This window comes from Mesoplodon densirostris, chromosome 2 (assembly GCF_025265405.1).
Source record: "Mesoplodon densirostris isolate mMesDen1 chromosome 2, mMesDen1 primary haplotype, whole genome shotgun sequence".
Lineage (NCBI taxonomy): Eukaryota > Metazoa > Chordata > Mammalia > Artiodactyla > Ziphiidae > Mesoplodon > Mesoplodon densirostris.
Genome location: NC_082662.1, coordinates 110,643,343 through 110,664,079, shown reverse-complemented (window position 1 = coordinate 110,664,079; position 20,737 = coordinate 110,643,343). Strand labels below are relative to the sequence as shown.

The 20,737-nt window shown below is 36.7% G+C and overlaps 1 protein-coding gene across 3 annotated transcripts in view; it reads right to left on the bottom strand.

Annotated features, from left to right (window-relative positions):
• Positions 1-20,737, bottom strand: part of VPS45 (vacuolar protein sorting 45 homolog) — a 68,390-nt gene that overhangs the window by 5,602 nt on the left and 42,051 nt on the right. Inside the window, exons 14-15 of one of the 3 annotated variants that reach the window (XM_060090455.1) lie at positions 19,870-20,001; positions 17,407-17,975 (exon numbers count right to left, since the gene is read on the bottom strand). The exons of 1 other annotated variant lie outside the window; for it this stretch is intronic. In XM_060090455.1, coding sequence (XP_059946438.1) covers positions 17,861-17,975; positions 19,870-20,001 — 247 coding nt within the window. In that variant the 3' untranslated portion in view covers positions 17,407-17,860. Of the gene's footprint in view, positions 1-17,406; positions 17,976-19,869; positions 20,002-20,737 lie in introns of those variants that run through there. One more of the 3 variants, XM_060090456.1, reaches the window with a different exon arrangement.

Sequence of the window (20,737 nt, the reverse complement as noted above, 5' to 3'; positions counted from 1 at the left end):
TGAGAAACTGACATTTGAGCCAAGACTTGAATAAGGCAATAGAAGACATATCTGGGAGAGGAGCAAGTGCAAGGGGTCCAAGGCCTGGTATGTTTAGGGAACAGAAAGGAGGCTGGTGTGGCTCGAGTGAAGTTGGGTAGTAAGAGATGAGATTAGAGAGATTAAGGGAAGGGGATGGAGGGGAGTGTGAAGATGAGATCATGTAAGGCCTGGTAAGGATTGTAAGGATTTTGATTTTTACTTTAAGTAAGATGGGAAACATCTGGAGGGTTTTGTGCAGAGATGTGACATGCCCTGAATTACATATTTTCTCAGGATCACTCTACTGCTGTATTGAGAACAGACTATAGGGGTTAAGGGTAAGGCAGTTGTAATGATCCCGATGGGAAGTGATGGTGGCATGAACCAGGGTGGTAGTGGTGAGGGGGCAACAGATTCTGGACACACTTTGAAGGGAAGGATCACAAGATTTACTGGTAAATCAGGATGTAGGTGAGAGAAAGAGGGGAGTCACGAAGACAACAAGGTTTTTGGCCTAAGAAACTAGAAGAATGGATAAGTCTGAGGGGTATTATATTTAAGAAGAAATATCAGAAGCTTGGTTTGATCATTGTTAAATATGGATGTTTATTAGACATTCAAGTAGAAGTGTCAAATAGTTAGATATATAAATCTGGAGTCTGGGGGAGAAGCTCAGACTAAAAATAGAGGTTCTCAATGGGGAAGGGTGTGATTTTATGCCCAGAGGACAAGTGGCAATGTCTGGAAACATTTTTGGTTGCCATAACTGCTGGAGAGCTACTGGCATCTGGTGTGTAGAGGCCAGGGATGTTGCTGACCATCCTATAATGCACAGGACAGTTCCCCACAACAAAGAATTGTCTGTCCTCAAATACTAACAGTGCTGAAGTTGAAAAACTCTAGACTAGAGATGTAAATCTGGGAGTCATTACAGGATAAAATTTAAAGCCATGAGACTACGTGGGAGTGAGGTGCAGACAAGAAGAGAGGTAGTCCAAGGACAGAGTTCCAGGGATTCCAAAAACAGGAGAAATGAACAAAAGAGACAGAGAAGGAATGGCAAGTGAGGGAGGAGGACTAGGAGAGTACAGTCTCGGGAAGCTAAGTGACAAAAGTCTTTCAAAGTGAAGGAACTGATCAACTGTGTCAAATGCTGCTAATATGTCAAGTAAAATGAGTACTAAAAGTTGACTCTGACTTTAGCCATGTGGAGATCCCTGGAACCACAACAGAAGAAATTTTGGGGATTGATGGGCATGAGAGCCTGAATGGAGTGGCTTAAGAGAAGAGGTAAGGTTTAAAAGAAGATGGAGGTTTAAGAGAATATATAAGGAGAGGAATCAGAGGCAGTGAGTAAAAACAACTCTTGAAGAATTTTGCTATAAAAGAGAACAGAGAAATAGTATAGAACGTGGAAAGAGATAGGATGTTAATAGAAGGTTTTTAAAGATGGGGAAAAATCCTAGCATGTTTCTACACTTCTGTGAATGATCCAATAGAGTAAGAAAAACCCATTCAGGATTGAGAGAGGAGAAGGTTTGGAGTGATGCCCTAGGGTAGGTGAGGGGATGGAATCTGGCGCCCCAGTAGGAGTGCTGGGCTTAGACAGGAGCATTCTCCACTGGGATGTGAAGGCAGAGGATAGCAGCAGTAGTGGGAGCTGTGGAAGTTCTCTTCTAATGACTTCTCTTACCAGTTAATGTACACCTCGAGTAATATCTTCTTGATGTGTGTATCCTTAGTATAAAGTAGATGTTGAATTAAGTATTTGCTGAAGGAATACATGAATCAGATTCATATTTTTTAAAGAAGTTAAGACCTCAGCTTAAATGTCACCTATGTGCTATACTTTTGCTACATATTCAACAGCAATTTTGTCAGGAGTAAGGAAAAAGTCTGGCATTCAACACTTATGTTGGAAAATATTAGGAATCTCACACACACACATCATCTTGCTCCTCACTGGATGTATATACTTTACCCAGAAAGAACTCATTATTTCTCAAATGGGCTGTACCTTTCCCCACCACCTCCTGTCCTCAGTTATGCTGTTTTCTCAGTCCTGAATGCTCTTTCTTCCTATGGGAATCCAACTTACTCTTTAAGGTCTAGCACAAATGCTATCTCCACTGTGAAGCATTTCCTGATTACTCTGCCAGAGTTAATTATATCTATTTTGGATGCATTTTATTTAACTTACATTAACACTTCTCAAATTTCTGTTCCTAAGAACCCCTAACAACAGAAGACAATGAATTTATTAGTCCTGAGGGTACAGTCCAAATTGGTTTACCAGCTTACATCTTTCTTTGAGGTCTGGTATTTTGTTTTAAAAATACATAATAATTTTGTTATTTTTCATAAAAGGACCTTTTAAATTTCAATATAAACATATTTTTGACAAGGAATTTACCAGTTAAATTATTTAATTCTACCCCAGAACATCCCCTCCCCCTGGCAATTCTAAGAAAACAGACACTCCAAAAGATGTGTCATGTTTATTTGGTGCCTTTGTGTGTCCCTGGTACTAATCATATCCTAATTTGAGAAATACAGATTTGTTTAAGTCCCCTATCTGGACATAAGATCATCAAAGAAGGGACATCTTATTTTCTTTGTATTTTAGGCCCTGCTTTGGAAGTGTACTTTATATAAAGCAGCTACTTAATAAATATCTTCCCTCTTGCTCCCAAACAGTATAATCATAACATTCTGTCAATATCCTTGGCTCACATTTTTTTTCTTGCTGCTCTCTGACTGAAGAAATAGTAATAGCAATAGTAAACAAAACAAAACAAAAAACCAACACCTCAAATATCTATGGACAGGTGAATGGAGAAGCAAGCTGTGGTATGTTCACACAGTGGAATGGTACACAGCACCGACAAAGGAATGAACAAGTTTACATGGAACAATACAAATGAATCTTAGAAGCATGTTGAGTGAAAAAGTATGATACAATTTTTTATTAAGCTCAAAAATAAGTAAAACTAAACAACTCATTGTTTAGAATTAGTGATAAAAATACAACTCTCCCCATCAAAGCAAGGGAATTAAACACAAAATTTAGGATAGTGCTTACTTGTTGTAGGGAGATAAAGGATGTAATTTCAGCAGATCACACAGATAGATCCATGTTATTGGCAATTTTCTAGTCCTTAGGTGAAGGATCCAAGGGTATTCATTATATTATTATATTTTCTAACTTATATTTATACATACTCTTTAATAAAAACATTATATTAAGATAGAATTAAGAAAAAAAGCTTCTATATCTATAGGGTTTCTATACTCTGAAGTTTCTCACAATCTTAAGCATGCTAATGTGAATATCTCTCCTTTCCAGGAGGATACAGTGATTTTTCCAAACTTAGCTGGCTAAGAATCTTTTTAAATGGAATATCTATCAATATCTCCCCAAACAAATTTTCTATAGAACAGACCTTGGGAAACACTGAATTAAGATATAAAATATTTCCTTGATTATAACCAATTCCATTGAGGTTACTTTACCCTATGATACTTTCTTACAAACAGTGTAACTGCCTATTAAAAAACGTAGCTACTCCTTCCCAGTTCCCACCTTAGTACTGGACACCTGATGTATGAAAAAACAAAAAGCAAAGCAAAGCAAAACAAATAAATAGGAGCCCTTGGTCCTACTTCCTCTCCCTCTGTGAAGAAACAGGACAAAAAAGCAACCAATGGGATTCTCCATGTATCCAGCACTGTGCATGTGTCATTCATTGGAGTATCGTGCGAGGAGAAAGGATTATCTTCATAGTCCACAGGGCAAAAGGTGGACTCCTCAAAGAGTGAACTGCCTGTCATATCAGTTACATAAAGATATGAAAGGAGGTTATCATCTGAGAATGAAGAGAGCTACAGATGTACTTTCTCACCACTGGGAACATTCAAGACCACGTCAATTTGTCAGAGCAACCACAACTAGAGGAGTAGAATGGTGACCGCCATACCAAAACAAACAAACAAACAAACCCCCCCAAACCCAACAGGAAACAAAGCTCCAAATTACCTATCTGTAGCAAACATGGATGTTGAAGACTCTGTGCAAGTCTATTAATTATAGAGGTACTGAGTCTGGAGGCTTCAAAGGGGAAATTTGTGTGAGCACAAATGGAAATCAAGCTACTAAAGCTTTTTCTCCAAAGACTACAAAAGTCACCTGGCAATTGGACTACCGTCAGAGTAAATTTTACCACTGCCCCAGTATATTCCAACCTGGCATAATAATATAATTCTGCTCTTGAATTACGTTAAAGTAGTTTTCAAAACAAGTGATTTGGAAGTATGGGTGACAATAGAGGTGGTGACAATGAGTATCCAAAGTCTTTTTTTTTTTTTTGCGGTACGCGGGCCTCTCACTGTTGTGTCCTCTCCCGTTGTCGAGCACAGGCTCCGGACGCGCAGGCTCAGCAGCCATGGCTCAAGGGCCCAGCCGCTCCGCGGCATGTGGGATCTTCCCGGACAGGGGCACGAACCCGCGTCCCCTGCATCGGCAGGCGGACTCTCAACCACTGCGCCACCAGGGAAGCCCTCAAAGTCTTTTTTACTTTATTTTCCCCAAATGTAATAGTAATAACAACAGCAGCAGCAAGCAACACATATTAAGTAAGTGCTTACCCTGCACCAGAGTCTCCTCTAATATTTTATATATATCACCCAATCATCATAACAATGATATAAGGAGCTATTATTACCTCCATTTTATAGTTGAGAAAACTGAGGCCCAAAAAAGTTAAATAATTTGCCTAAGGTCATACAAGTGGACATATGGCAAAACTAGGATTTAAAAAAGGTAGTCAGTTTGTCACTAGAGGTCTTGCTCTTAATTGCTGTGCTACACTGCCTCTTAGACCAAAGAGTACAATAAGGTGATTTATAAATAACAGGTCTCATTCAAGCCCGGAAGTTCTAATGATAATCCTAGTGAAAGAACTTATGTCCTAAAGGATGCATCATTCAACTGGGGAAGGTAATACAGTTTTGCAGGACTGTGTAGAGGATAATCAACTACATACTTTACTACTTAATAATCCCAAGGGACATCAAATTGACCTTTAAAAATTTGTAGAACATCTTAATATTTTTCTCATCATTAAAAAACATTAAAATGTAGATAACATAGGAAATAAAGAAGTAAACGAGTCACTCATGTGTCACTACATGGGATTAGCATTTTTGAGCTTTTCCTTTCATTTAAAGTTTTTTATTGTCTAACCCAACAAATCCTGAAACAAATATGCAAACAATGGATAAGGTCTTATATACCACACAAAAAGCCACATCCTATAAACTTTTAAAAGATAATATCATTTTCCTAAACTGCAACCTTCTGGCTGCAAGAGACAGAAACCCATTCAAACTAGCAAAAGAAAAAAAGTGTACTCAACGACATGGGGGTGGGGGTCTATCACTGAACCAGTGTAAGATCAGTGCCTCATAAGGGGCTGGAATCTGGAACTGGAGGCTGCTTTGAAACCAGACAGTACATACCTCTCTGACTCTGTCTCTATTTCTGACTTTTTCATTTATTGGTCTCTTCTTTTAGCTTTGCATTATTCATCTGCTGCTTTCTTCTTTCTTTTGAGTTGAAGTAAAATGTTTTTTAACTAATTTTCTCCATACAAATTGATGATTTTTTTCTTTTCTTTAATCTATTTTTAAAAAATTATTAGTTTTATTTATTTTTTGGCTGCGTTGGGTCTTCGTTGTTGCGTGCGGGCTTGCGATTGGGGACCACTCTTCGTTGAAGTGCACAGGCTTCTTATTGCGGTGGCTTCCCTCATTGCAGAGCACGGGCTCTAGGTGCGTGGGCTTCCATAGTTGTGGCTCACAGGCTCTAGAGCACAGGCTCAGTGGTTGTGGCGCTCAGGCTTAGTTGCTCCGGGCTTAGTTGCTCCGTGGCATGTGGGATCTTCTTGGACCAGGGCTCAAACCTGTGTCCCCTGCATTGGCAGGCAGATTCTTAACCAGTGCACCACCAGGGAAGTCCCAAATTGATGATTTTTAAAATTTGTTTATTTTTAAGAATCAGGAGCAGTTAACTTCAGGGTTGGAAGGGCATGGTGTGAAGCTATAAACGTAAAATTTTTCTGGCTGACAAATTCATATTTAAGCATCTTAAAAATGTTAAATTCTCTGATGCAGTAATTTCATCTCAACATTGCTAGTAGTGCATTGAATCTAGGATCACAAAAATCTGAACCTGAATTCTAGCTTTGCACTTCCTTGCTATATGACTTAAGGCAAACTACTTAATTGTCTTCTCTTAATGTTCCAGTTTCTTCACTTGAAAATTGGAACCACAAGAATATTACCTTTCGGATCATGAAGATTAAATGAGATAATATATGAAATGAAGTCAGCAGATTGTCTGGCATATAGTATATGCCCAATTACTATTATCCCAAGTGAACAAATGGACGTGTGTAAAGATCTATATAAAATCATGTTTGTTACAGCACTGTTTATAAGAGTAAAAAAATTATAAACAATGAATATCAAAAATATTTGTTTTGTTTACTGCCATATATCTAGTCTCAAGATAGCTCTTGGAATACATAGGTGCTCAATAAGTACTTGTTGAGTGGAGTGAACAAAAAACTGAGGATTGGTTAAATAAGTTGTGGCACAATCGGACAATAGAATGCTATTCAGTTATTAAAAATGACATATATAAGTATTTTCATTGAAAGTACATGTATAGTATATTCCACTTTATTTAAACATACATGTGTACACATTAATAGGAAAAAACCTAAAAGGGCATACATCAAGATGGTTGATATTTCCAATGGTGTGATGGTGGTAGTATGGATGTTTTTATTATCTTATTTTTGCTTAACTGTATTAAATATTTTTTCCTATAAGGATTACGTATTGATTTTGTAACAAAAAGCTATTTTTAATTAAAAAATATGTTTCAGTGTACAAATAAATTGGAATCAGGGGACACAGATTTGAATCTTGGGTTAAATTTAGTTTTTTAAAAAGGCATCTTGTTAGAGTTATTCATTTATATGCCTATTATTCCATTAGACACTGAGATCTTTAACGACATAGAATATGTCTTCATCTTTCTAACACCTGCACAGAACTTTACACATAACAGCGCTCAATAAATGCTTGTCAGTGACAGGTGATACACTCCATCACAGCTCTTGGCAATGGTGTTTTAACACTTTGGTTACAGGAGAAAAGTAAACTCTCCCAAAAATCTCCCAAGAGATGGTAGATGGTGATGGTTCCAACAGTTTCAAAACTGATTCTGAAATACCTACAAGTGAAGAAGTGTCCTCTGAATTCCTTTTCCTTTGAAATGTAAATTCTGTCACAGGATCCTAATTTTTCAGTAAATAATTCAGAGATCAAACCAACTCGTGGTTATAGGAGAAGGTCCAAGTCTCTAGTGTTACTTGTTTAGGTAGAAATCTATAAAGAACCTGTTGATAATATGAATCGGCATCCTCCCAGCTTCAAATCTATCTACAGAAATTCAAAATGCCAACTGTTTTCTAAGCTCTAAACTGCACTCTCTACAAAAAAACACTAATGTCCTGACGTTGTCAGAATTATATTATTACCAAAGCTCAGGCATCATCTCGGGTAGTAATGAAACTAACAGCTGCCACTAGTTAATCAAGTTAGTCATTTTTATCCAAAGGGCAACACTGTCTTAAATCTCATTCTTAATTATCTCTGGATGACAGAAATCTTTAAATAAAACTAAATGATTCCTTACTTTTATACTGTTATTTCCCTTCTTTGGTTTACAATATTTTTTAGTAGGCAGAAAGCTTCACATATTTTCCATTTGATAAAAACATATTTTGCTATCTTGTGACATTTATAAACAAGGGATTTAAAAAAATTATAGCTAGGGCTTCCCTGGTGGCGCAGTGGTTGAGGGTCCGCCTCCCGATGCAGGGGACACGGGTACGTGCCCCGGTCCAGGAAGATCCCGCATGCCGTGGAGCGGCTGGGCCCGTGAGCCATGGCTGCTGAGCCTGTGCGTCCGGAGCCTGTGCTCCGCAACGGGAGAGGCCACAACAGTGAGAGGCCCGCGTAACGCAAAAAAAAAAAAAAAAAAAAAAAAAAATTATAGCTAGATAAATCTTCCTAAAATATTATTTCAACTGAGTGCCCAGACTGGAAACAAACTGAGTTCAATTCCAGTTTTGCCACTTACTAGCTCTATGACTTTGGACAAAGTACTTAACTACTCTTAAGTCTCATCTGAAAAATAAGGTTGATGATAATAATAAAAATACCTACCTCACTGGGTTGTTATGAGAATTAAATAAAAATTTAATGAATAAAGCAGCACTATCCAATAGAAATGCAAAGCAAGTCACAAATGTGAGTGGCTATGTAATTTTAAATGTTCTAGTAAGCACATTAAAAAGGTAAAAAGAAATAAGTAACATCAATTTTAATAGCATATTTGTCTTAATCCATATATCTAAAACATTATCAACTTAAAAAATTATTAATGAGATATTTTACACTTTTTGTGTACTAAGTCTTTGAAATCCAATATGTATTTTATACTTGTGGCACACCTCAAACTAGACTAGCCACATTTCAAGTGTTCAATAGTTACAAAGGCTAGTGGCTACATTTTGGATAGCATGGGTATAAAGTATTAAAACAGTGTCTAACACATAGTATATGGTAAATAAATTTTACTTCTTAGTGTCATCATAATCCCCTCTTAGGAGTTGCTATGGATCAGTGTTTCTCAAATCATGTGCTCGTAACACCAGCTAATATCTGGTGGTTCTAGGGCATGTCACTAAATAACACTGAAATACATAGTAAGAAAACTATTTCTTTTTATCTTTCTATCTTTCTAACCATGTCAAGGAAAAAATGTCAGTTTGGTACTACAGTGCTTTGTTTTTTAAAATTTTAATTTTTTAATTGAGATATAATTCATAGGCAATAAAATGTACCACTTTTAAGGATATCATTTGATGATTCTGACAAATGTATACAGTCTTGTAACCATCTCCTTGATCAAGATATAGAACACTTCCAACACCTGAGTTAGGGCTTCGAAAAAATCAAGAAACTAAAAAAACCCCTCAATAACAACAAGAGCCATGAAGTCAACCCCATGCCCTTGAATATATAATGTCAGATTGCTTTCCAGAAAAGTTCTGGATTTACACTTCTACTAGCAATATTTGAGACTGCCTCACTGTACATTTAACTTGAGGAAATATTCAGAGATAGGACAAGGGTTTATCAATATACAAGATGCTTACTGCAGTATTTATATCAAGCAAAAAACTGTAAACAATCTAAATGTCAAATGGTAGTGGTTAAACAGAGATACATCCTTAAAATGGAAACTATAGAGCCATTAGGATCATTTAAAGTAATTTTAATAACTTGGTAAAATGTTCTCAGTATAATTAAAAGTGGGCAAAACAAGTATAAAACTTTATAGACAATGTAATGTGATCCTTATTATGTGAAAAACAAACATAACACACACAAAACTCAAAAACCTTCAGGGAAAGAAAAAAAACACTAGGAGAAAATATACCAAAATATTAACAGTGGTTAGCTCTGAGTTGTGTGGTAGTATGAATGATTTTGACTTTTATATTTAATTTTTTTTTATTACAATGAGCATGAATTATTGGGGGGGGAGCCTATTTTTCTTCATCTGTCTTTGCTAGTTAGAGAGAAAATAACTGAAAAATGAGACCATTAATTATTGTGCAGGCTTGTTAATGAGGGTTTATTTGAATCCAGTAGTGTTATAGAGAACCTACTATGTGTAGTCATTATTATTGGTTTGAAAGAGAATCTGGCAGTAAGAGGACTGTTGATCTAGGGTTACTTTTCCTCCTGGTCAAAAGTCTTTTTTTTTTTGCGGTACGCGGGCCTCTCACTGCTGTGGCCTCTCCCATTGTGGAGCACAGGCTCCGGACGCGCAGGCTCAGTGGCCATGGCTCACGGGCCCAGCCGCTCCGCGGCATGTGGGATCCTCCTGGACCCAGGCACGAACCCGTGTCCCCTGCATCGGCAGGCAGACTCTCAACCACTGCGCCACCAGGGAAGCCCTCAAAAGTCTTAAGAAAGTACTGAACTGACTGACAGCACTGGGGAAGACTAAAGAGCTCTCTTCATCCACAGTTCAGGCAGGGCTCAGGTAATGTTGGCAGCACTACTAATACATTCACCTCACCTCCCTTTTCTACTCCACTTCTATCCTGTTTCTGAGAAGACAGAGGGATTTCTTCTATTGGGAGAACAATTCCATCCGTGCTGATCTGGTTCTTGGCCTCTCAGCTCACACAGCTAACCTAACATGTCAACTGCTGCCAGCAAGGACCAGAACTCTTTAACACTGATTGACTTGTGAAGTGATAAGGCAAGCCAGCTCAAAACCCAAACCAAGATGCTCATTTATTTGCAAGGTACGATCATGTGCTTCAGAAACACAACAAGAATAATGACTCAGTAGGTGAATACATAATGGGTATAGTTCATTTATATATGTCTAGGAAACTTGCATTTTTATAATAACCCATATTCATTCTGAATATTTTAAGATAAATAATACTTCTCAATTCATATTAACTTGATTGCCAGGGTGATCCTGCTAAAATATAAGTCAGATGCCATGGTTCTACTCAAAACTCTACAATACACACAAAAACTTGTACACAAATATATATAGCAGCATTATTCATAATAGCCAAAAGGTGGAAATGACTCAAATGTCCATCACTGACATATGGATAAACAAAATATGGTATTTCATTTCACACAATGAAATATTATTCATCTGTAGAAAGGAAAGAAGTATTGATCTAGGCTACAACATGGATGAACCTTGAAAACATTATACTAAGTAAAAGAAGCCACTCACAAAAGACTATATATTGTATGATTCCATTTATATGAAATGTCCAGAACAGGGAAATCTATAGAGACAGAAAGTAGATTAGTGGTTGCTTAAGGCTGGGGGATTCTTTCTGAGGTGATGAAAATGTTCTAAAATTGACTGTGGCGGTAGTTGCACATATCTGCGAATATACCAAAAACCAAGGAATACTTTAAAGGGGTGAATTGTGTGGTATATGAATTTTACTTCAATAAAGCTGTTAAAAAAAACCCAATGTCCTACAATGCTCTCTAATTCATAGTGAAAACCAGTCCTCAAAAGAGTCTACAAGGCCCTCCACAATCAGGTGCCTGATACTTCCCTGACTGCAGCCCCAGACTCTTCAGTCTCCTTGAACACACTGCATGATCCTGCCTTAGGACACAGCGCTGCTGTGCCTGAGAGTCTCTTCCCCGTATCTGTTTTTGGCTCATTCCCTCACCTCCTCCAAGTCTTTGCTCAAATCTCTTCTTCATGAGGCCTGTCCTGATACCATACTGAGTAGTGTGACGGAACCCTACTGCCTCTATGCATTACTGATTTCCCTTCACCTTGCTCTGCTTTTTTCCCCCCATAGAATTTACCATCTTCTGATTTACTATAAAATATACTTATTTATTAAGTTATTGTTTATTTCTGTCTCTCTCTGCATTCAAATGTAAGCTTCTTGAGGATTAGGATCTTTGCTTTTATTCACAGAGGTATTCCAATATTCAGTAAATATTTGCTGAAAGAGTGAATGAACTATTGACTATGTTCTTCTCATTTGTTCAATAAATGTTTATGTATTCTAGAACTCATAACTAGGGCAATATTACTTCTGACTGTTTCACAAAGACTTTGGTGAAAATATTTGTGGTGAGTAGAACAACCCATGTCATATATAATTTCAGAAGTTGAAATTTGACATATTCCCTGCTAACTGAGGATCTATTAGGCCAGTATGACTAATGAGACAAATGAAGAGGGAAGTAGTAAGGGCCAGGGGGAAGTATATCCATAAGATGTGCAAATACTGACACAGGAGATGACAGTCTGCACACTGCAAACCTGCATGGACCCCAGAGACTTAACAGACTAACTGCTTAGGGCAAGCACTTGCATGTGTTCAGGTCACTGCTGAATCTATTTACCTAGATCCTTTTTCAGGGCAGGTTCTCTGCTTTGAAAAAGGCATGAAAATTATGCCTGTAAAGAGGTCCCTGTGATCAGTTACTATATTTTCTTTCTTTGATTTCATTATGTATAAAAGGAGAAGGGAAAGCAATACAAAATTCATATTAAACTTCATATGACTATGGAGGGAGAAGAAAATATTGACTACCTCCCTTCATTCAGAAGGCAGTTTTATTAAGAATGTTGCTAAGGAGATAATTAGTTTCTGCAAAGTTCCTTGGTGTCTTAGCAGCAAACACACACCATCTATTTTAAATAGTGTTTAAAGCTAAACAAAGATAATTACAATTACACATCATCAGAGCAGGTCCTATAGAAACAACTCATCTAACTACAAAAGGCCTGTAGAACTCTGTTTCACTGTGATCAGTGCTTGAAGCACTGAACAGTATTGTCACAAAAGAACTATTTTAAAGAAATAAGGTACTTAAGAGAGAGCAGCTGAAGTTAGAACTCTAAATGGCAAGTTGAATTTCAGATTCAACTAATGTGTATTTCCTTTCAAAATCTAAGGGACGTTTTAGGTAGAACAAAAAACTTAAGAAATAAAAAATGTTAGAATTTTCAATCCTTTCACAGAGAATGGCAACCACATTTAACATGGAATAATAGTCCTTTATTTTTAAAAATAAAGCAGATATTTTATAATAAACAAAAAACCTCTAAGTGACATTTATCTTCAGGTGCCTTCTGGCTTAAAACTTAGCTTACTTATACCTATTCTCTCACCAAAAGTTACTTTCATTTCTGGAAATATGTCAGCGAGGGAAGGAAAGAATTGCTTTTTATTTTTTGGTTTTGTTTAAAACTAAGATTTTGTTTCAATTCACAGTGAAGGCAATCTCAATGTATTTTAGAAACAGAAGGTATCCCAGGATGAAAGCTGTTCAAATTGCTACATGTGAGGTTCATGTGATTTTCTAGGATGCAAGAGACAAGTTTTGACCCATCTACCTATTACATTAAGTATCTTGCTCCAAATCATAAACTAGTAAGTGGTAGTGCTGGGATCTGACTGCAAAATAAATCTGTCATAATCTCAGATTTTATTTAATACATCAGGGAAATCAAGTGTCACAGAAGTATCTTGCAATAGGCATTTCCCACTCTGGAAGGATAGTAGCTTCTATATCAGCATATAACACTCTGAGCTACAAGATATGGTTTCTTTTTTCTTTTTTTTTTTTCAGATGCACCGCAGGGCTTGCGGGATCTTAGTTACCCAACCAGGGATTGAACCCGGGCCATGGCAGTGAAAGCGCGGAGTGCTAACCACTGGACCACCAGGGAATTCCCAAGATATGATTTCTTTTCTGCTTATTACAATGCTCACCAATCCAGATCTTTGTGGGGCATATCATATTTTACATAATTCCAAGTATAAAAAGAGGACACGGAGCTTCCCTGGTCATGTAGTGGTTAAGAATCCGCCTGCCAATGCAAGGGACACAGGTTCGACCCCTGGTCCAGGAAGATCCCATATGACGTGGAGCAACTAAGCCCACGAGCCACAACTACTGAACCTGCATGCCACAACTACTGAAGCCCGCGTGCCTAGAGACTGTGCTCTGCAACAAGAGAAGCCACCGCAACGAGAAGCCTGTGCACCGCAACGAAGAGTAGCCCCCACTCGCTGCAACTAGAGAAAGCCCGTGCACAGCAGCGAAGACCCAATGCAGCCAAAAATAAATAAATAAAATAAATTAAAAAAAAAAGAAAAGCTTAAAAAGAGGGCACTCATCGTGGCACATCTAAAAGTATACTCTGTTTCCTGGTTGCCATAGTCTCTCAAAATAATACTTCTGTACGGTAGAGTTTTGAGGTTAAGGCTGTGTCTTTGTCACTTATTCCTTTGGACTTTTAAGAAATAATCCATGTATTACATAGGAAATTGCACAGACTCCCACAAAAATTAAACCCTAACAATTCACGAAACAAATTGTTCAACTTCTCCCCCCATATTTTATTGCTGCTCACAGCAGCCCTACTATATCCAGGTATAAAACTGAGTTTTAAAAAATATTAACCTTCCCATTTACTGAGAGTCTGGGATTTCAATATGTATTAAGAGTTGTGAACTCTTAATTACTTAACAGTCTAGTAATACCCAAGGTAATCCACATTCATCATGAAAATTGAGCCTTTCCTCTAAAAGCTGAAACTGTTGTTTTTCAATTACTTAAGCCTTTATAATAACTGGACTCTGAAATACAAATTGCACTATGTTCTTACTGATAGTGAAAAATTTCACTATTTACTTATTGCTGGAGGCTATATATTTATGAAAGTAAATTAAAAAAACCAGATTTTGGAACATTTATGTATCGCAAACATTAAATTTTTTCCAGGTTGGTAATTATCATAGCAACACCCTCTTCCTAAAAATTTCATTGGTTGGGGACCACTGAACAATCTCATTCAAGATTTTATTGACCTTCTATTGCTTAAGGATATCTGCTCAAATGTAATTTAGTGTACTGCTTAGCATATTGTTAGGTCAGACAAAGAAATACTGAGCTGGCTAGCTGGAAGAATCTAGTATAAAGCTTTTACAAAGCTGCCTTACTTTTTTTTTTTTCTGCCTTTCCTAATTTTACATTAAAGATTATTTTCTCAGGACCTGGGACACTAATTTAAGGAAAAACCTAGATGTTTAGGTTCCCCCCCATTTTTAATAGTAAAATGCAGTTTTATTCACAGTACTATTAATTAGCCAAACACATGTGAAAATATATGCATTTTTATTTGTATGTAATATGACTAAATTACAAAGAAATATATAAAAATCTTTGCCAATCTATCTTTCCATCTAAATCCAAAGTATTTTCAAAATTGAGATACAGATGTTTAGTTTTAAACGTCTAATGTTTCAAGTTAAAGAGAAAATGCTATGGGCCATGGGGCTACTAATACTCAATGGGAAATATTAACTCTCAGAAAGATCATTTAAAAGTCAATTAGTCTTTCTGAATTCTGATATTAAAGCCTATTTAAAAGCAGATAATTATATATACATTTATGAGAGAACTTATTTAGATTAAGAAGATAAAATCCATTATGGCTATCTAGTAATAAAACATTTTGAACACTAAATTATTAAATATTATTTAGAGAACAATAGAGTGTCAAGCATTCAAGTAATACTTATGAAGGAAATACATAGTGATTAAAAGCATGGACTCTGGCTTTGAGTCTTGGCTCTATCTCTCAGTAGCCATGTTTACTTGGGCAAGTTATTTAATCTCTCTGCCTCAGTTTCCATATACAGAGTGGAGATAATAATGTACATACCTTATATGAGGATTAAATGACTTAATATATGTAAAGTACTTAGTGAAGTGCCTAGCACATAGTAGATGCTCAATAAATATTTATTATGATTATGATTATGATTTTTATTTATTTATTTATTTTTGCGGTATGCGGGCCTCTCACTGTTGTGGCCTCTCCCGTTGCAGAGCACAGGCTCCGGATGCGCAGGCTCAGCGGCCATGGCTCACGGGCCCAGCCGCTCCGCGGCATGTGGGATCTTCCTGGACTGGGGCACGAACCCGTGTCCCCTGCATCGGCAGGCGGACTCTCAACCACTGCGCCACCAGGGAAGCCCTATTATGATTATTTTTATTAGCAGCAGCAGGAACAAAGGGAGAAACTTGCATAAAATAGTTGTGATAGTATTGTATCACTCTGTGCTCAAAATTATTCAATGGTATCCCACAGACTACTGAATTAGGTACAAAATCCTCAGTCTGACATTTTAGGATGCACGGTTAAGCTTCCAAATACTACCTAAGAGTTTTCAAATTAGAGTAAACTTCGCATAATGTCACTAGCATTTTAAACTTTTCCAAGATCATAACCACACTTATACTTCGATTTCTGAAATTAAGGCCAACTAGATAAGGCGAAATTAAATAAAACACATAGAAATGCTGGATAAAAATTACCTACATACTTTTAAATGAATAGCTTAACCTATTAAGAAATTCAGGGAAATCTCCAAGAGTCATCACAAAAAGGGAACCAAATTTTAGGTTGATAAGTATAAACCAATGCTTGTGACTACCCAATAGGTATATGCCAATGTTCATAATATGCCAATGTTCATAAACAAGGGCACTGTATTTTAACAGCCGCAGAGGGTCAGGAGACAGGGCTTAGGCCTCAGTAAGAAAGGGAATTAGAATTAAGACTCTCACATAATGTAGAGGCCCTCACTGAAAAGAGAGAATAGAAAAACAAAAATCTTCTATCTGCACAGGAAGATCACAAGGAAACTTGAAAATAAACCAGTATAAGCTCTGCATGGTTCAGGAACCCTTCAGTACAGAAATAAACATTAAAAAAAATTCTGAACTGATAATACTCTTTGGGTACCTGGCCTAAATGAAAGACAGACTATGCAGAAGAGATATATCTTCAACTTAGGCTCCTCATGAGCCCTGTGAGTCTTCTTTAAGATAACTTGTAATACAAAATTACATGCAGAAATGAGCCATCAGGAGCTAATGTCAGCAGACACAACAGCAGAATTAGACCTCCAAGTACTTCAGATTATAGAATTAATGTGGTTAAAGAAAAATCTGAAAAGGCTTTGAAAACATAAGAGAAGAAATTAATGAAAAATCAGGCAAATTTGAAAAAGAAGCAAATAGAAATTACAGGCATAAAAATATTACCTTTGAAATTAAAAACTGAATGTACAAATTAAACACAGATTATACATAGCTGAAGAGAGAATTACTGAACTGAAATAGTAATGTGAAAAAAATTACACAGAAGGCAGCACAGAGAGATAACAGGTGGATAATATAAATAAGAGGTTAAGAGACATGAAAAATAGATAAATGCCTAACATATAGCTCCCAGGAGTTCCAGAAGGAGAGAACAGAATAATTGGGGAAAAATGCAATATTCAAAGAAATAATTTCCAGAAATTATGCCAAACACGTATTTTCATACTAAGTAACATAAATAAAAATAAATCCACATTTAGATACATAATACTGAAACAAGAACACCGAAGACAAAAAGATAATCTTAAAAAGAGCCAGAGGGCTCCCCTGGTGGCACGGTGGTTGGGAGTCCACCTGCTGATGCAGGAGACATGGGTTCGTGCCCCGGTCTGGGAAGATCCCACATGACGCGGAGCGGCTGGACCCGTGAGCCATGGCTGCTGAGCCTGCACGTCCGGAGCCTGTGTTCCGCAATGGGAGAGGTCACGGACGGCAGTGAGAGGCCCGCGTACCGCCAAAAAAAAAAAAAAAAGAAAAGAGCCAGAGAAGAAAATATTGCCTACAGACGAAAAACAATTGTATCGAGAGTAGATTTCGTTAAGAAGTCTACTAAGAAGCAACAATTAAAAATAGTATTATTCCCTTGTCTTCTTTTTTTGGGGGGCGGGGCCCCACAGTACTGGCATTAGGGATCTTAGCTCCCCAAGGGTCGAACCCACGCCCCCTGGCAGTGGAAGCACGGAGTCTTAACCACTGGACTGCCAGGGAAGTACCAGTATTCCACTGTCTTCTGATTTGTAAGTGCTGAAAAAAACTATCAACCTGAAATTCTAAACTTAGCTAAACTAAGATATTTTTAGACAAAAACGTCAAGTTGACCAGAACCTGAAAGGACTACTAAAAAGAGGTTCTTTAGTAAGAAGAATACTGGATCAGAAACAAGGGCCAGGATGAAGAGGGGGGAGAGGCAAATATGTAGGTAAATCTAAACAAATATTGACTATTGAAAATAATAATGATTCATTTGGGGATTATAAAAACAAAGTGGAACCAATATGCTGGACAATGATAGCTTGTAAGTTGGAAGGAAGGTGATTAGAGATTCTTCTAAGGATCTGTTTGTGAGAAAGGCAGAAATAGATTAATTTTAACCACTGTTTCTTCATTCATTCAACAATTATCTTTTATGGACAGGTAAAACTAATCTATAATAACAGAAGTCATAATAGTTATTATTTTGTGTGGAGTTGTGCAAAGGAGGGGACATGAGGAATAAGGGAGGCTTCTAGAGATACTGGTAACATTCTATTATTTGATCTGTGTGGTGGTTACATAGATGTATTCACTTTGTGCTATTTCATTGCTTATCATTTGTATACTTTTCTGTATGTAATGAAGTTATGTACATGTAATATTTCTGTAAAATTTATAAAAGGAAACTACTGCACAGTTTACACCAAAATAAAATTTTGATAGATTATAAATATAGAAGTTTAAATACAAGTCCTAAAAATAATGGAAAAAATAGAGGTTAGTATTTATATAATCTTGACTGGGAAAGAACTTTCTAAGCATGACATCAAAGGCAGAAATCACTGGTAAATTTGATTACATAAAAGTAAAAAAAGAAAAGTTTTATACAACAAAACACTGTGAATAATATAAAACAAAAATATCAAATAGAGGAAAATATATTTTGCAAATATATAATATTAGAAAATGATCAATATCCTTAATTATACAGATATAATTCTTGCAAAGAATATGAACTGGCAATTCACAAACAGAAATATATAAATGGCCAGTGAGCTCTGGAAATTGACAAAGAGGTTAACTAATCTGCCTAAATTCACAAAAATAGTAAGAGGGAAATATTCAAATCCAGCCAATCTTACCTTTCAATTAATATTTGTTTAATGAATGAATGATTATATATTTAAGACTATGTTTTTATCACAGACTACAAAATACAGGTTATAAAACAGAATGTACAATGAGGCAAATAATAATACAAAGTGAAAAAGTACACAAACACCTCTAATGCCTCCCTGTTTATCTATGTATACATGGCTCAGCATGGATCTCTCAGGGTCCCCAATCATTAAATTCAATTATCATGCCATCGGTCTCTAGTTTCCTCCTCATCCTCTGTCTTTCCTACTCTTAGTTTCCAAATTAATCTTCCTAAAATACTATGACCTTCTTGTAATTTTACTGCTTAAAACTTTCAATGATTCCTCATTTTCTACACAAGAAAGTAGAAAAAGATTCCTCAGCATGGAATTCAAGACCTTCTACAATTATGGCATTCAATCAACCTTTTCACTTATTACACACATTCCAGCTAACTGACTACTTGCTGTTCTTTTTCTATGTATGTTGCCTATAGCTTTCTGTAGCTTGTTCATGTGGTTAAATCCGCCTAGAATGTACTCTCCCTCCATATGTCCATTTTTTATCCAAGGCTCAGGTTATACACTATCTTCTCCATGAAACATTTGCTAGTTTCTCTTAGCCACTCTGAGAATCCATGGCTCTTTTACATCTCTCTCCAGGCACTTATTTTCTTATTTTTTATGTTCTATCTTTCCTAATAGACAATGACTTACTTGAGGCAGGATTTTTATCTTCTTCATCTTTGTATTCTTCTTACTAATATTTACTGAATGAATGTACTTAATCAGCAAAACAGAAAAACTCACAGAATTCAGTAGTATTATGTTTGGGTATCTTTAAAATGCCAGTCTGTTCCTTGAACATAGGAAACAAAACTGTTAACAGTGAAGGTTGGTCATTACTCTCCAGGTATTTGACTGAATTAAGTGATTATGAACTTAATAGAGTATACATCCTTCATCTCACACAAACTCTAAATTATTCTATGAACTGATGCATTTTGGTCTACAGCAGTTTGGTCAGCACTGATCTTACTTTTCCTACATAAAGGGAATTTAAGCCTTCCTCTCTGGGAAAGGGGAAAGAGTTATAGGACTGAATGTTCTCCCTTACCTTTTCGTGTTATGCACAGTGGTTCCCCCCAGGACAATCCTCACTCCAGGAGTGGTACGGTTCAGGTTATAAACTGTTAGAGCCTCTTCATAGGTGGCTCCTCCAATTATAAACACAATGATATCCTGAGGTCTACAATAATGAAGGAAGTTAATATCATAGGATAAGGGGGAAAAAAGGCAAAATTTGCTGTTACTATCACAGTTTTAATTTCTCAATCTTTCTTTTTTGGTGAAGGAAGCAGAATTAAAGCAGAATAGAATAAAAGGTTTAAAAAAAGTTTTAATTATCTGAAATTGGCAGGAAACAGAGCAGGAAATGCTGAATAGTGATTTGCTTTCTGTTTATGAGCGGATGTCATAATTTCTGTGCTGTGGATTTCAGAATAGCACAATAGTGTTTGCTGGAACCAAATGTAGGAATATTCTTTTATATTCAAGAGACTGAAGAGTACTTCACTGTGATATGGTATCAATATAGCAGTAATTTATGCTTGTACTACACATCTCCTTTCACATATAAGCCCTTCGTCAAATACTTAGTACAGTGTCATTACAATGGCTTCTGTCCAAGGACCTCAAAGTATTTTGGAAAGTACTGGTATATTTGGATGTCCCCATAACACGGGAACAAGAAACATTTAGTATTTTGAGTGCAAAAAAAGAATGGGATACATAAATTAATGACGCTTCTAGAAATCCACCTCTTCTTAAAATCTTTGTTCCTCAATCCTTTGATAAACCAAGAAAAAGAAACCATGGAAACAAACAAAAAACCCGTGGGTGTAGTTTTGATACTGGACATGCTGACGCATCAGCTCAGTCACTAGACTCATTTAGGTTGCACTGTGTAGTTTTACGGTGTTTCA